This window comes from Ranitomeya variabilis, chromosome 2 (genome assembly GCF_051348905.1).
Source record: "Ranitomeya variabilis isolate aRanVar5 chromosome 2, aRanVar5.hap1, whole genome shotgun sequence".
Classification (NCBI taxonomy): domain Eukaryota; kingdom Metazoa; phylum Chordata; class Amphibia; order Anura; family Dendrobatidae; genus Ranitomeya; species Ranitomeya variabilis.
The window spans coordinates 990064724-990082837 of NC_135233.1; the positions used below are offsets into that span (position 1 = coordinate 990064724).

An 18114-nucleotide genomic window follows, 5' to 3' on the forward strand; every position below is an offset into this window, starting at 1 on the left:
ACATCTGTGCTGGTTAGACCTGCTTCACCTTCCTTAGCAGTTCAGCTTTTCCTTGCTCTGTTTTTGCAAGGGGTAAACAGAACTGTTTGTCTCCTGAAGCTCTATGTCCTGAGTTGTCTCAGCTGTGCTGAGTTAATCACTTCACTCTAGTTTAAATACTCTCCTCTTAGCTTCAGGTGTTGCCAGTGATAGCTTGCAACTACCTGATTTGGAGCTGGAGAACGAGTTGAGAAAGGGACGGGCGTATAGAGTTGTTTCAGGAGATATCTGCGGGTAGTTGGTTTGTGTGTGTGTCTCCCAGTCTCTATTCCCATTTGGTTTGCCTCACCTTCTCCTCCCCTATTTTCCCACTTGATTATCTGAGAGTATATTTGAATGATGGGGTAGGAATGTGATTGCCGCACGGGGTGAAAGAACCCGACTAAGGACACTAGGGAGCTCAGAGTGGCGCAGGGCAAATATCAGGCGTGCCTCCTTGTATCCTTCCCTAGTGGCAGAGTGTCCTCTCCCTCCTGTTTCACCATGTGTCGTCTTGCTTTCGGTAGAAGGGAACACAGTGTACCTGTTTAAAGATTCCAGACTGGACTGACACCTCTGCGATTCTAGCTTTATGCCTTCCAGTAGATTGCTGATCTCATCCTTCTCCCTCCTTAACTCATGCCCTCTTCTCTCTGAGTCTTCCAGACTCTCCAGCAGTTGCCTCTTGGTTTCCTCCACAGACTGTAGAGCGCTCGCCAATTCAGACAGCAGCTCCTACACAAGAGAAAGTGTGGTGAATTGTATGCAACCACTATTTTTATAGAAACAAAAATCATATTGATGAATAATATATACCATACATATATATATAATAAACTGCATAGAGATAGCTGAGAAATAACTGGGAAAATAGGTACCATTTTTGACTCTGTATTGAAGAGAGCATTGTGATGACTGACAATGTACTTTTTGACCCCTATGAGCACCTCTTTAGGTCTATTTCTCTAATACAAGGTACAGCTTTATCCCCAGTATAATTTATAGACGAAGGATTTTTAGCATTCAGGTCAAATTCCGACTTTACATGGTGAGGCAGAAAATAAGATGTTTCAGAGGAAATATTCTTCCAATCCTCATCTGTCCTGTTTTTAGAGCTTGTGCCCAGGTCTGATTTCAGTTCTTAGCTGACACATATGGATGACAAACTTGGAAGTGTATTTTTTTTCTTGACTGTGGCAGTGTCTAGTTTAAATTACCGTCATCTTCATGTTAGCTTGAACCAGCCTCACCTTAACGAAAGCCTTTTTTTTGCCTAATTAAATTAATTTTGGAGATTTTATCTCTTTCATTCTATGCAAACACTTGATCAGGGGTCTCAAACTCAGATGGGTATATGGGCCACACATAGAAAAAATTTGGGTTGCGCATTCTTTGAAGGACAAAGTGACATTTTTAGTTATACCATTTTTTTCTATACACCTTTTGATTATGTTTTTGAACGTTTTTGCTGTGTTTATTTTATTTTTTAAAATTGCATTCATTGTATGGGTGATGGTACAATTTTATAGTTTGGGTTGTTATGGATGTGGTGATAAATGTGCAATTTTTTGTTTACTTTAGTTTATATACAAAACGGTATTTTTAGTGGCAAAATATTTTTTGATGCTTTAGTTTGATTTTATTTTTATTTTTTTACATTTTTACAATTTTATTTATTGTCTTACAATTAGCACCATATAGTTCTAGCAAACATCTTGTAGTAAAGTGCCCCATCCTGGTCTCCATCTTGTAGTAATGTGTCTCATCCTGGTGCCCATCTTGTAGTTATTTCCCCCATCTTGGACCCCATCTTGTAGCAGCCTATCCTGATCCCCTTTTGTAGTAATGCCCCATCCAGGTCCCCATATTGTAGTAATGCCCCCCATCCTGGTCCCCTACTTGTAGTAATGTCCCATCCAGGTCCCCATATTGTAGTAATGCCCCCCATCCTGGTCCCCTACTTGTAGTAATGCCCCATCCTGGTCCCCTACTTGTAGTAATGCCCCATCCTGGTCACCTACTTGTAGTAATGCCCCATCCTGGTCACCTACTTGTAGTAATGCCCCTTCCTGATCCCCATCTTGTAGTAATGCCCCTTCTTGGTCCCCATCTTGTAGTAATGCCCCTTCCTGGTCTCCTTCTTGTAGTAATCTTCCCATCCAGGTCCCAATTTTGTAGTAATGCCCCCAATCCTGGTCCCCATCTTGTAGACATGCCCCATCCTGGTCCCTTTCTTGTAGTAATGTGCCCATCCTCATCTTGTAGTAATTCCCCATTCTGGATCTCATATTGTAGTAATGTCCCCTACTTACTGTTGTTCTCATACACATAAAAAAAAAATTCTTCTCACCTGTCCTCCGAACCCTTGGCATCCTTTCTGCACATGTGGCCCGCAGGCACTGTATATCTCTTGAATATTATGGTCCGCCGTTGTCAGCGCTTTATTGCAGTTGAATGAGCGTCCTTGGATGCACAACCAATTGAAGTGTATTGTCTGGCAGAGACAAGCTCTTTGCACAGCAATAAAACTGCTAGCTGCTGGCCAATCAGAGGCCAGCAGCAGACATCAGCATGCCGACACAACGGCTCATGACGTCACTGCCATGCGCCGGCACGCCGCTGTCAGTAGCTGGCCACTGATTGGCTGGTGGCTTCACTAGTATTGCTGTACAGAGAGATTGTCTCTGCCAGTCCAAGGATTTGCATTCAACTGAAATAAAGCCCTGATGTCGGCGGACCCCTGGACAGGGCCTCGATCTTCAAGGGGTCTACAGTGCCTGTGGGCTGCATAAAGCAGCCTGAGGTGTCCCCGTGTTTGAGACCCCTGCCCGAGATGCCCAAACCATAAAGAATGGTTCCTACAGTCATTATATGGTCGACATCACAATTCTTCCACTTTGTTGCTTTGACTACTCCTCATGATTTTTCTGCATAAGTTTGCTGACAAGTATATAAATATAATATATATTAGTGGATTTATATTTATTTATAATATATATAATAATGGCTTTAAGACATAGGTATAGCGTAGATGGCCTTTTAAAGGTTGCACATTTATGGCGCTCTGACATATCTATGTTTGGAAGAAATGATATTAAAAAAATCTTTATTAATCAAAAATGCTTCCTTGTAAAACTGCCCCGATAATTAATTTGTATTTGATCCTCCTTACTTTTTCTCGGTCCTGGCGCCTCTGCAAAGCATTCTGTACGGCTTTAAGGGCTGTGTCTTGTCTATGAGGTGAACGTAGATGAGCTGGAGATCTTCTGCTGGATGGAGATACAGAACGTCTCATTTCATCAGCCGCTTTTCCGCCTCCTTCAGCATTCACAGTACCAGGCCGTGAATCAGCTTCACAAGCCTGAAAAGAAGAAACATACAAATACTATAGCAATTATAGCTGGATTCACACCTTGCGGATGCGGTGTGTTTTGGAAAAAGTGGCCAAAAAATGGGTGTCTAAACACCAATTCTTTGTCTTTTAATGGTAATTAGTGAGTTTCAGGGCTCCTCTATACCTGGAGCACATAATCAGAACACATTTATGGTCACACAATTATGGCAGCACCACAAATTATAGCTAATAAAATATTCAAAGTCTGCATATACAGTCATGGCTGAAAGTGTTAAAACCCTTGAAACTGTTACAGAAAATGAAATATTTTTCCCAGAAAATTATTGCAATTACATACTGTGGGAATGCTACTCACTTAGGTGTGTCAGGGGGCAAAAAACAGGAAGCATTTCCATTTAAATGTCCATGCAGGTTTATTTCTGCTTCATAAACCAGCCATAGGCAAAAAAACAATAAACAGCCATCAAAGCAGGCAAAACAAAGTAAACAGTTCTTTTGATAAAGTCTCTTGAGAGCCAGTCCTGGTCACACAGGCTGGATAGCATCCAGTACACCAGCTCAGTCTGGATATAACACAGAGGAGGCCTTGTTCCTCCACACACAGACTATGTGTCAAACAGACTCCATCTTAACCACACCCAGAGGTTGGGTATGTAGGCAACCAGACCCACCCATCTCTCAGGCTGCCCATAAAACCTGGCCCAGATGCACCAAACAATCCTCTTAGTGCTATGTGCACTAGAGCAATACTCCAGGATTACATCACAGATGACAACCATCTCTGTGATACATACCTCCCTTTGTGTTTTGTTATACACATGTTTATTTAATTTGCGTGTATTGGAACAACACAAACAAACTGAGAAAAAAAAAGGCAAATTTGAAATAATTTCAAACAAAACTCCAAAAATAACATAGTAACATAGTTAGCAAGGCCGAAAAAAAGACATTTGCCAATACAGTTCAGCCTATATTCCGTCAGAATAATGCCCCAGATCTACGTCCTGGGCTGGACAAAATTGTTGGCACCCTCAACTTAATATTTGGTTGCTCGCCCTCTGGAATAAATAACTGCAATCAATCTCTTCCTATAACGATCAACAAGCTTCTTACACCTCTTAGCTGGAATTTTGGGCCACTCTTCTTTTGCAAACTGCTCCAGGTCTCTTCTATTTGAAGGTGCCTTCTCCCATCAGCAATATTTTGATCTCTCCACAGGTGTTCAATGAGATTTATATCCGGACTCATTGCTGTCACTTCAGAACTCTCCAGTCCTTTTTTCAATCCATCTCTGGGGGCTTCCTGAAGTATGATTGGGGTTATTGTCCTGCTGGAAGACCCATGACCTAGGACACAAACCCAGCTTTCTGACACTGGGCGCTACATTGCAACCCAAAATCCTTTGGTAAGCTTCAGATTTCATGATGTCTTGCTGTCGCATCTTGCGGAGACTTTTGGGGTATCTGTGATCAGAAAGTTGCAGCAATTGGCAGATCGCAGGTCCTCTTTAGAATCTGCCCGGCGTTTAACTTGCGTGGTTCTGATTGATTTGTGAAGTTGTGGAGTTCCGGTTGCTGTTTGATTTCTCCCTGTTTGTCACCATGTGTTTCCTTACTTTAGTAGTAAGACTAGTATCTTGCTGCCCATCTCACTAGTTAGGGCTAGCTCAGGGCCAGCCAGGGCTTAGACACGTGATCGTACACGGAGGGAAGGGGTCTGTATAGGCACGATAGAGAAAGCAGGGTGCAGTCTCAGGTGAGTGTTTATGGATGTCCCTTTTCCCCTTTACCTGCCACCAGGGCACCCTTCTATCTTCTTTCCCTCGTTTGCGCCACACGTCAAGTATTTCCTTGCTAGGGTGTGACACTCACAGTCAAGTCACCAAGTGCCACAATCAATAAAACAACCCCAAAACATCTTTGTACCGCCACCATATTTGACTTTATTAATGTGTCTTTTTCTTTGTAGCCCTCATTCTGTTTTGGGGAAATAGTAGAATGATGAGCTTTACAAAAAATCTCCATCTTGGTCTCATCTGTCCATAAGATGTTTTCACAGAAGGATTTAGGCTTACTCACATACATTTTGGCAAATTGCAAACTAGCTTTTTTCTGTCTCTGTGTCAGCAATGGGGTCTTCCTGGGTCTCCTGCCATAGCGTTTAATTTCATTCAAATGTCGACAGATAGTTTGCACATTGATGCACCCTGAGCCTGCAGGACAGCTTGAATTTATTTGGCACTTGATTGGGGCTGCTTATCCATTATCCGGACTATCCTGCGTTGCAACCTTTTATCAATTTTTCGCTGCCGTCGATGTCCAGGGAGATTAGCTTCAGTGCCATGGGTCATAAACTTCTTGGTTACGTTGCGCACAATGGATAAAGGAACATCAAGATCTCTGGAAATGGACTTGTGACATTGAGATTGCTGATATTGTTCAACAATTTTGGTTCTCAAGTCCCCAGACAGTTCTCTTCTCCTCTTTCTGTTCTCCATGCTTAGTGTGGCACACACAGACAAACAATGCAAAGATTAAGTCCACTTCTCCCCTTTTTATTTGGTTTCAAGTGTGATTTTCATACTGCCCACACCTGTTACTTGCCACAGATGAGTTTGCACGAGGATCACATGCTTGAAACAAAGTTGTTTACCCACAATTTTAGAAATATGACATCAATTGGTCCATTTTGGGGGTTTTGTGTGAAATTATGTTCAATTTGCCTTTTTTTCTCTGTTTTTTTTTGTTCCAATACACACAAAGGAAATAAACGTGTATAACAAAATACTGTGTCCAGTTCTGGGCACCACATTTAAAAAAAAAAAGACATTGAAAAACTGGAGCAAGTTCAGAGAAGAGCGACCAGGATGGTGAGCGGACTGCAAACTATGTCCTAGGATGAAAGGTTAAAGGATCTGGGAATGTTTAGCTTGCAAAAAAGAGGGCTAAGAGGAGACTTAATAGCTGTCTATAAATATCTGAAGGGCTGTCACAGTGTAGAGGGATCATCATTATTCTCATTTGCACATGGAAACACGAGAAGTAATGGAATGAAACTGAAAGGGAGAAGATACAGATTAGATATTGTAAAAAAACTTTTTGACAGTTAGGGTGATCAATTAGTGGCACAGGCTGCCACGAGAGGTGGCAAGTTCTCCTTCATTGGATGTCTTCAAACAGAGGCAGGACAGACATCTGTCTGAGATGGTTTAGTGAGTCCTACATTGAGCAGAGGGTTGGACAGGATAACCCTGGAGGATTCTTCCAACTCTAACATTCTATGATTCTACGATTGTATGAAAACATGTGTAATTGCAATAATTATGTGGGAAAAATTCCTTTTTTTTTGGACTATAAGACACACTTTTTTTCCCCAAAATTTGGGTAAATATTATAATCCGAATGTAGCTTTCTTAGGGGGTTGAAGTGGGGTCACATGAGGCAGGGTCGCCGCCGCAAGAAAATGGCAGCAGCAGAAGTGGGGCGATGCTGTGGGCCCTGGGCTGGGAGGAGGGGTGTCCTGGTGGTGATGGGCTTCAACAAAATGTTGGCGGTGCAGGCAGGAGCAGAGTGTTTTCTTTACATATTGCTCTCCCTGCGGTGGGCTTCAGAAAAATGGCCACCAGAGACGGCGCATGAGCAGATTGAGATCTTGACTCATTGTCCCACCCCTGCCACCTTTCTGCAGCGGCGACCTCGCCTCCTGTGACCCCATTCCACTGCTGCCAACTCCCCCAGGTAAGCTACGGTAGATCCTGACTAGAAGATGGACCCCTTTTGACAGATTAAACATTTTTTTTCCTATTGCCCTCCTCAAAATTTGTGGTGCGTGTTATGGACTGATTCATCTTGTAATCCGCAAGATACGGTACTTCACTTTCTTGAACAATTTCAATAGTGCCAACACTTTCATCCCTGACTTTAACTAGCCGGGTAATTTGTAAGTAATTAATAACGGAGACCAAAATAGAACCAAAGACTAAACTTGACAGATACCAATAGACTCCTGCTTGCAATCACTTCTAAGGGCTTCCATGTAGGAGTAAGCGGTAGCTTTCCACGTATGAGTGCACATACAGTGATGGCTGAGCAAGGCCTTATTCAGATAATAATAATAATAATGCGGATGCATTTCAGCATTTGTATGACGACTTCAAGTCTTGGCCTCAGGCCAGGTTCATACGTTGAGTATTTGGTCAGTATTTCACATCAGAATTATAAGAAAACAATCACTGTAATAGCCTCTGTACTTTATAATGCATTAAAATGTAACCTATATTAATAGTAAAAGTAGTCTAATTTTTAAGGGTGATGGAGGTCCTTTTTCCATTTGTGTTTTATGTCACGTTTTACTATTAATATTAATAAACGTTACATGTTAATGCATTATAAAGTACAGAGGCCAATACGGTGATTTTTTTCCTTTGAAAAACCTGCACAGAGATAATGTGTTTGAAACTGTGAAATATCAGTATTTGTAAGCCAAAACCAGGAGTGGGTGATAAATGCAAAAGTGGAGCATATGTCTCTATTATACTTTTCCTCTAACTGTTCCACTCCTGGATTTGGCTTACAAATACTGAGGTAAAATACTGAGGTAAAATACTGAGGTAAAATACTGACCATGTGAATGTGGCCTAACTGCAAGTTTACCAACCCAAACTTTAAGCATCATAGATCCAGATACAGTAACTATGAATAGCTCAGGCCCTCCTGACCTGTAACATATCTACCAATTGGACATCATGGTTTGTTCAATAGTGAACATCTCTGTGGCCCCAATTCTTTAAGACTGGCATTTCGTACTCCAGTCTCACTGAGACATGGGCAGGAATAAGATGTGCTGAATTCGGTTAGAGGTCTTGTAATTTGACTCATATACCCCGATTAATCTAAGTGTTTACCAAAACTGCTTGGCGTTGAATTCTTAAAGCAGCATGATGTAGGGGCATAGATCCTGATTCCAGCCATGTATAACTTATAGGGCTGCTTGGCCCAGTTTTGATAAAATCACAGTTTTCTCTGCTGCAGATCTACCAGTTCTCCAAGTGCTGAGCTCTGTATAATACTGAGGCAGAAAGCTGCTATTCAGTATTGGGTCGGGCTTAAAAAGAACAGGATGACTACATAACGGAAGACAACTAGTCCTGCAGTAATAATCTCCTTCTGAGATAACAGTGATTTTATTGAAACAACAAGATGCAGCCCAGTAAGTGACACATCGCAGGAATCAGGGTCTCTGTCTCTACTTTATACTGCTCTAAAATTAAATATAAAAAAAACCTGTGGATGGATTCCTTTTAAAGAGGAACTCAAATTTTAATGTTATTTAAAACTCATTTGGGGGGTCTAACTCTTCACCCTTTAACACTGTCCAATCGGTGCGAGAGTATGGAGGGGGCAGTGAAAAGTGCAATAAAATGTACAATTTATTAATACGAAGAATAACAGAGGAATGACATAACAGTTCTATGAAATGGTGGTAGAGAATGGTTATGTTGTAGGGAATGCAAGTATTTAGTAAAAGAGACATGTCAAGAGTGGTGACAGGTCCTCTGTAAGACTTATTTGCTAAAATCTGCCGAGTCTTTGTGCACAATGCATCCAGTACATTACGCTTCATAATGCCACATACCTGAGTAATGGAGTTTAGGATTTGCTGCAGCGATTCACATTCCTCTCTGACACCTTCCAGCTCTTGCCAGGTGTCACAGCCCGTGTTTTCCTGCAACAAGTAGGATCAATTCTGTTATATGGTAACATCTTGTAGTACAACTCAGAGTCCAACCTATGCGGGCGGCCATATCGGGAGCCTCGGCCCTCCATTGTACCTCAGTTTTCAAATAGAAGTTTTCCATCAGATTCAGTCTAGAGCAGCCTTATAAAGCTAGTATGGCAGTGCATACCTGGGTGGCTTAGTACTAAGGAGCGCTACAGGTTCTTGCTTTTTAGATTGTAGCATTTGCTAATAAATGAACATCCTTCACTATTAAAATATACAGTATGTCCTGTTCTTTCACTGGGAGCTCAGATATTTGGAACACCTTGATTGTAATAGAAAGACCCAAACACTATTCAAAAGCTCAATGTGAAGAAAGAGCTAAGGGTACATCTGCTGTCTAGAAATAGATTATTAATGGCCCCCGGGGTCCTGCATAAATGAAAAAAAATCTACACTTACCTTCTGGCGTCACATCTTCAATCTGACCCCTGTTTTCCATGAGCAGAAATATTGTTATGTGACCACTGCAGCCAAACAGTGGCTGCTGATCGGCTGCAGCCTTCACATTCTATACAAGCAGAAGAAACAATGTTTTTCTACCCGGTCATAATTGTGAAGGCTGCAGTAGTCCCGTGACATTATGTCAGGAGACAGAGGAGCAGAGCCAGTCCGTAAAGCAATTATAGATTCATTTAAATTTCTGCAGAACCCTGAGACCCTCATTAATGGGACCCAGCCAGTACCTTGGGGCCATTAATGATGGGATGTCCAATAAAGGACAAACAACAACAACTTCCTTGTAATAGTTCTCCATCTCTGCAGCTTCCTTGGTAATTGAATCAGTGATTCCATACTTGTAGATATAAATATCTTTACTAAGGTTGCATATAGACATGTCTACCACGATCATAAACATGGCTTGTCATTGAGCACCCCCTGCCTTATCAAATCAGGGCACTATAGAAAATAAAACACAATGTATACTCACCTGCAATGTTGGCGCTGCTGCTCACTGCAGGTAATTTGACATTGTTGTGCGGCTGCTGATTAATATGTCATATTAATCAAGGCTGCAACTAGTCATTGGCCACTGATTGACTGCAACCGTCAAGTGATTTTTAGGAACAAAACTGTAACAATGCAGTCACATCACAAGAATCTGCATAACTAATCATATGCTAAATAGTTGCAAGTCAAATTTATGTATGAGATTGCCAAAATTATTGTCTATAAAATGATGGCAGTCTCACGATCAAAGCAGTAGTGGATGGAGAGATATGGAGCCTGAAAGTCAAAAGTTCCCAACATTGTTACCCTTATGCTCGTCAGTGTATTTTGGCTGTTTATAAAGACTGAGATCCAAGAAGTATCGTTTCTCCTTGCAGAGAGTGACATGATAAGCATGTCGAGGTGAGGAGACTTAAAGCCGCAATGCTCCTCTGGGAAATATGCAAATTGTCTCTTCAGAGAGGAAGAGGACTAGAACTCTAGTGCCACCTATTGGAAGTAGCAATCCTAACAGTCAATGTCGACCCTTTAACGAGCCTTGTCACGTGACTTAGGATAAAAGCCAAACCAGAATCTCAATTTGCAGACACTGTTTCGGGGTACTGCCCCTCGTCAGTGCAAAGTGGAGATCTGGTTTGGCTGAGTGAGAGGTGTCTGACCGGGATCCAAGAAGTATCGTTGCTCCTTGCGGAGAGTGACATGATAAGCATGTCGAGATGAGGAGACTTAAAGCCTCAATGCTTCTCTGGGAAATATGCAAATTGTCTCTTCAGAGAGGAAGAGGACTAGAACTCTAGTGTCACCTATTGGAAGTAGCAATCCTAGAAGTCAATGTCGACCCAAACCAGATCTCCACTTTGCACTGACGAGGGGCAGTACCCCAAAACACAGTGTCTGCAAATTGAGATCTGGTTTGGCTCTTACCCTAAGTCATGTTACAAGGCTCGTTAAAGGGTCGACATTGACTGTTAGGATTGCTACTTCCAATAGGTGGCACTAGAGTTCTAGTCCTCTTCCTCTCTGAAGAGACAATTTGTATAAAGACTGAGTCATATATGGACCCTAGTAAAGTCACATGGAGCTGTGTGAATCCTTATGCAGTTTGCTCCCACAAAATGACGCCACAAACTTCCAAAAATCTTACTGTAAGGTCGAATTTTAGAAGTCAGTTACTTTTACTATCATGTAAGAAAAATCTGACCTATTTTTATCAGTGTGCAGGATCCAATTGTCACACATTTTTGGTCCGTATGTCTGTTTTTACCATCCGTGTGTCAATTGTTCTTGTAAAAAAAACAAAAAAAAAAACAATTGATGGAGGTTTCCCAAGGCAGACCTAGCATTATCAGTGAAGAACAGGCAGCACTAAGATGGACTACCAATGCCATCCGTGTGCTGGCCATAGTTTTCTTGGATCCATTCAGTTATCCACTTGAATTGGGGAGTTTGGTCTGCAAATCGGACAAGATTTAGATATGTCGGTTTTTAATTCAGTCCCATTGTTAGCCAAAGAAGAAAAACAATGGACATGTATAAAGGGCCACAAACTAAAGTGGGTACTTGGCCTACCCTCAAAACAAACAGATAGAACATGTACGTGAAACTTGGCTGTGTAATGGAGCCTTAGTTCTTGGACTGGTAAGAGGAAACCCAAATGAAGAATAAGGTGAATAAGGTGAAAATATTTTCTTTAATTCATTTTTAGAAAGACAACTAAATGATATCAGGTACTGATTTAACTTTCCAATTCACAAGGGTAACAGCTGTAGCCCAAATCTCCATTGATTTAGAAGAAATCCGAGATTTATCCTTTTCTGTTTTGTAGTTTCCACAGGATTAGGATTATTTTACTACAGTGTGTTTCATTTCTGAATGATCTAAATATCTTTTACATAGTTCTTTTTTTGTACTCTTTTAGTCTGGCTATAAAGATGCATTACCCCCCTTTTTCTCCAGCGTTAGATTCTAATAAGTCGCCATGTACAACTTCATCTGGAGAGAAATGTCAGCTCTGAGTGACTTAACGTTACACAGAAAACCTCGTTTCACTCACTGCCTTAGATTTATGACCTTTTTATTAAGTGTCTGCAAGTGACAGTGTTAACAGAAAATCCCTGGAGAGCGATGTTGGAAAGTGTCAGTCAAAGAAAGTAATGGCTCTGTGAAAAACGAGGCTCTCTGAGGATCGCTCACAGGACTTCACAGGGAATCCATCTTGTAGTTGCTGCATCATTAGAGCGTGTGTGAAGTACCCTATTATGGATAAGCTGATCCCTCCATGAGGGGTCCTGAACGCACCTGCAAGCATCTGACGGGTGAGACTTAATGGCCTGGTACATAGTGAAAAGTTCTGTATATGAAATACTTTTGTGCTTAACCCCCTGACTGCTGATTGTAGGGAGAAGCAACTGCACAAAAGGCCAAGAAAAGAAACATACAGATATTTTATATTAATCCTAAAGGTTTTGTTTCATGCAGGTAACCCTCGTCATATGCCCCACCGGGATTAATGAATGTCAAAAAGTGGGGTCACCGTTTCAGGAAACAAAGTCTGTAAAAATGTCTCTTGCGCTGGATTACATGGACACTACTCCTTGGTTGCAGTCAGACGAGGATTTCACCCACGAAAAAACAGATGATTCCTGGGACTAGGGATGTAAGAGAAGAGCAGTTTTCACAATATAAAGTTTAGCAATATAACTGCAGTATGATACACATGCTATTGGAGTGTTTTGGGTTTTTATTGTTACAGGACAGAAAAGAAAATTGTGTGAATCCAGCCTAAGAAATAAAAATATCCGTTAAATGTGGAAACTTTCTACTTTGGACCCCAAAAGCTTACCAGTCTTTGCTTTTCCTTTTCCATCTTACTGTTCTCTTCTTTCAACTTGTCGACCTTCATAGACAGCTCCTTGATTCTGCCCGAAAACAGAGTGAAATGTATTCAGTTCATATTACCCTATACATGTAGTGTTTGCTGTGTAAGGCTGTGTTCACATCTCAGTTTTCATTTCCGCTTTTGGGAAGGAAATAATCCGCTCAATTTCAGGACTCAGGGTTCTATCATCAGAGATTGGGATATTTTGTATAACCCAACCCTGACTTGTACTTCTCACCCACTTTGTTTGGAGATCTCCTTGGTCTTCGTGGTGTTTGGTTAGTGGTACCTCTTTCTTAATGGTGTTTGGTTAGTGGTACCTCTTTCTTAATGGTGTTTGGTTAGTGGTGCCTTATAATGGTGTTTGGTTAGTGGTGCCTCTTGCTTAACGGTGTTTGGTTAGTGGTTTAGTGGTGCCTCTTAATGGTGTTTGGTTAGTGGTGCCTCTTGCTTAATGGTGTTTTGTTAGTGGTACCTCTTTCTTAATGGTGTTTGGTTAGTGGTACCTCTTTCTTAATGGTGTTTGGTTAGTGGTGCCTCTTAATGGTGTTTGGTTAGTGGTGCCTCTTGCTTAATGGTGTTTGGTTAGTGGTGCCTCTTAATTGTGTTGCAGCCTCTGTGGCCTTTCAGGAAATGTCTGTATATACTGACCGAACATGTGACACTTTCATTGCACACAGGGGGTCGTCCTGTCACTAAGCATGTGACTTATGAAGGAAATTGCTTGAACCAGAAATTTTTAGGGGCTTCATCACACACAAATCGGATTACAAAAATATTTAAACACAGGTTGTAATGTAACAGAATATGGAAAAGGCCAAGGGGGTGAATACTTTCACAAGCCACTGCACTAAGCCTGAACATTCCCTTTATACTTGTAATGTTTAGCGTCCAGATAGTTGACCACGACATAAGGGGAAAATCATCATATGCCAGTCTTCATGAAATGCCTGCTAGAGTTGGATGTGCCAAATTTGCATGCCCGTAGCAGATTTTTTTCATTTTTGGGCTGCCCGTGCACAAGAAACAAAAATTTCTACTAGCTAGGGCAGATTTTCACTGTAATAAGTGTCAGCTTGTGGCCTAAATGACAATAAAGATGTTGGGCAGCAGCAGGGCTGTGCATCTTTTAAGTGAGCCTATGAGACCCGGCGTAAAGATCGCTGGAATGGAAAAGGAGGTCATCTTTATTTATGTTACGCTGGGGAATAGTGGACAACCCCTTTAATAACTCCATGTAAGGATTTCTTACTTATTGGAGGGCTCACCTGTACACTGTCTAAGTTGCACTGGGTGAACCAAGGGGTGCAGTCCTCTCCGTCCATATGTAACCGTATAACCTCCACTCACCGTCATACATAACTCTCATAACTCTCGGCTTCCACGGCTTGTGGGGACAGGGAGAGGTGGCAGGTGGCAGGGGCTATAGAAATGTAGTATCTAGCACAGAAGTATTTGTGGAATGTCAGACGCCAACACATTGTCTACATTTTTCTGTTCATTTCAAGCATCCGGTGAAATAAAATGCCTAAGACGGCATTAACCTTCTCTGATTAAGGCGCTTGGTCTACTTGCTAAACAAATGATGGTGACGTGGAAATCACAGTCTAAAGCAATGAATCACCAGACCATAATACCATCTCTTGGATTCGGAGCGCAGTCTATGATTAGGGCACAAAGGGATCTATTTATCCCATTTGTGAGACATGTGTAAAGGCTTCATGCTCCCATCTGTATCCGTCTTCATCACTCAGTAGGGTTCAGGAGGTGAGTATCAATGCTGTTACTTACACAAGCTAATCCCCTGGCTGCTAACTAAGGATTACAGATTACTTTGTCACACGCAATAGATCACATGTAGTCAACTAGCCATTCCTTACATCATAGTAACATAGTAACATAGTAACATAGTTAGTAAGGCCGAAAAAAGACATTTGTCCATCCAGTTCAGCCTATATTCCATCATAATAAATCCCCAGATCTACGTCCTTCTACAGAACCTAATAATTGTATGATACAATATTGTTCTGCTCCAGGAAGACATCCAGGCCTCTCTTGAACCCCTCGACTGAGTTCGCCATCACCACCTCCTCAGGCAAGCAATTCCAGATTCTCACTGCCCTAACAGTAAAGAATCCTCTTCTATGTTGGTGGAAAAACCTTCTCTCCTCCAGACGCAAAGAATGCCCCCTTGTGCCCGTCACCTTCCTTGGTATAAACAGATCCTCAGCGAGATATTTGTATTGTCCCCTTATATACTTATACATGGTTATTAGATCGCCCCTCAGTCGTCTTTTTTCTAGACTAAATAATCCTAATTTCGCTAATCTATCTGGGTATTGTAGTTCTCCCATCCCCTTTATTAATTTTGTTGCCCTCCTTTGTACTCTCTCTAGTTCCATTATATCCTTCCTGAGCACCGGTGCCCAAAACTGGACACAGTACTCCATGTGCGGTCTAACTAGGGATTGGTACAGAGGCAGTATAATGCTCTCATCATGTGTATCCAGACCTCTTTTAATGCACCCCATGATCCTGTTTGCCTTGGCAGCTGCTGCCTGGCACTGGCTGCTCCAGGTAAGTTTATCATTAACTAGGATCCCCAAGTCCTTCTCCATGTGAGATTTACCCAGTGGTTTCCCGTTCAGTGTGTAATGGTGATATTGATTCCTTCTTCCCATGTGTATAACCTTACATTTATCATTGTTAAACCTCATCTGCCACCTTTCAGCCCAAGTTTCCAACTTATCCAGATCCATCTGTAGCAGAATACTATCTTCTCTTGTATTAACTGCTTTACATAGTTTTGTATCATCTGCAAATATCAATATTTTACTGTGTAAACCTTCTACCAGATCATTAATGAATATGTTGAAGAGAACAGGTCCCAATACCGACCCCTGCGGTACCCCACTGGTCACAGCGACCCAGTTAGAGACTATACCATTTATAACCACCCTCTGCTTTCTATCACTAAGCCAGTTACTAACCCATTTACACACATTTTACATCATGTTTAATACTGAAAATAATAAACATTTCTGCTGTACAGAGATATAGGTCAGAGCTAAGCAATGATTCTTGGATTTCTTACATAGTAAGGGGCTTTGTAACGTCTGATCGACTGATTGAAGTGCCACAGTGCCATACATTGTGCAGTGGCCATGATGGGTACTGCAAGCTCTCTCCTATACATGTGAATGAGAGAGCCTGTAGTACCATTCACAGCCACTATTCAATGTATGGAGCTGAGTCATTTCTGGTGCCATTTTTAATTTGTCTCTTCAGATGTCCTGGCTGGTGTCCTGCCTCCTGTCCATTACACTGCAGCTCTCTTTAGAAAGATTATTATGTATTATCACAAAGCCAACACAAGCTCTGCAGAAAGTCAAAGTATGGAGAACTGAAAATACATTCACACTAGCAGTATTTGGTCAGTATTTTACCTCAGTATTTGTAAGCCAAAACCAGGAGTGGAACAAATAGAGGAAAAGTATAATAGAAACATATGCACCACTTCTGTACTTCTCACCCACTCCAGGTTTTGGCTTACAACAAATATTTAAGGAAAAAATTCCCCCAAATACTGCCGTGTGCATGTGGTCGGCCTGTACAGATTACCAGGTAAATTAAATGGAAATTGACCTCATATCATCTTTTGACATTCATGCTGATCACATTCTATTCAGTGTGATCCCATTTTCTTGGATGTTGAGAAGATGTTGAATGTCATCCGAGCGTGGTCTAATTTTTTAATGACAGACCCATTGATTTACGGATGCAAATAGTGCATGATGCGATTTTTTTCCCTCAGACAGACAAGGTCCAAGGAAAAAATTGAATAAAATAGAATAACATTGGTCCCACTGTGATCAAGTGATTTGTTGGATCACACCTGGACCAAAACTAAGGTTGTGCATGAGCCCTTGGGCTGCTAATTGTAAATTATAAATTACTTTATTACTGGGTCTTGTGAGAAAGGTTGTTTTTTTTTAGATTTTTGCTTTTTTTAATACCGGGAAGGTAATAAGCATGAAAATATATGTAGCTACGGTCCCTATATCACTGGGTTCGTCTAGTGGATACATATAGATCCTATTGTACAACATTTTATATATTAAAGGCATTGTCCAGTACTTTTATATTGATGGCCTAGTGTTAGGATAAGTCATCAATATCAGATTGCTGGGGGTGCGATGATTGGGGGTCCCTCTGCATTCCCCGGCTGCAGACACCATACAGTTGACAGAGCTGTGCTCCACAATTGATCATATCTGGCTGCTAACGGCATTGGAAATAGATGATTGCCTGGCTAACACACCCACCGATCCAATATTGATGACCTATCCTAAGGATAGGCCATCAAAATAAAAGTACTGGACAATGCCTTTAATCAGAAATATGCCTATAAATTTGAAGTATGGGGAAGATGGGCGGAGGTAACAGACACGGCTAAGTGGTTGTCCAATCTAAAACAAGTGGCTGCTCACTTTCCCCAGTCCCACACACTCGGTGCCTTGGGGTGATCCTTGACTCTGCCCTCTCCTGAAGATTCCAACTCAAATACATTTCCCGGATCCGTGCATTCCTTGACCATGAAACCACAAAAACACTAGTGCATGCCCTTATCATCTCCCGTCTCAACTATTGCAACCTCCTACTCTCTGGCCTCCCCTCTAGCACTCTGGCACCACTCTAATCCATCCTAATCTCTGCTGCCCGACTAATCCACCTGTCTCCCCGTTATTCCCCAGCCTCTCCTCTCTGCCAGGTCCTTCATTGGCTTTCTATTGCCCAGAGGCTACAGTTCAAAACACTAACAATGACATACAAAGCCATTCACAATCTGTCTCCTCCATATATCTGTGACATGGTCTCCCGGTACCTACCTACACGCAACCTCCGATCCTCACAAGATCTCCTTCTCTACTCCCCTCTTATCTCTTCTTCCCACAACCGCATCCAAGACTTCTCCTGTGCTTCCCCTATACTCTGGAACTCTCTACCCCAACACATCAGGCTCTCGCCTACCACGGAAACCTTCAAAAGGAACCTGAAGACCCACCTCTTCCGACAAGCCTACAACCTGCAGCGATCCTCTGTCTGCTGAACCACCGCATGACCAACTCTACCC

The 18114-nt window shown here is 41.9% G+C and overlaps 1 protein-coding gene across 2 annotated transcripts in view; it reads right to left on the reverse strand.

Annotated features, from left to right (window-relative positions):
• LOC143808409 (uncharacterized) overlaps positions 1–18114 on the reverse strand; it is a 192811-nt gene that overhangs the window by 76597 nt on the left and 98100 nt on the right. For both annotated transcript variants that reach the window (XM_077291027.1, XM_077291026.1), the window contains exons 10-13: positions 12945–13020; positions 9008–9097; positions 3191–3379; positions 563–753 (exon numbers count right to left, since the gene is read on the reverse strand). In XM_077291027.1, the coding sequence (XP_077147142.1) occupies positions 563–753; positions 3191–3379; positions 9008–9097; positions 12945–13020 (546 nt within the window). The remainder of the gene's footprint in view (positions 1–562; positions 754–3190; positions 3380–9007; positions 9098–12944; positions 13021–18114) is intronic.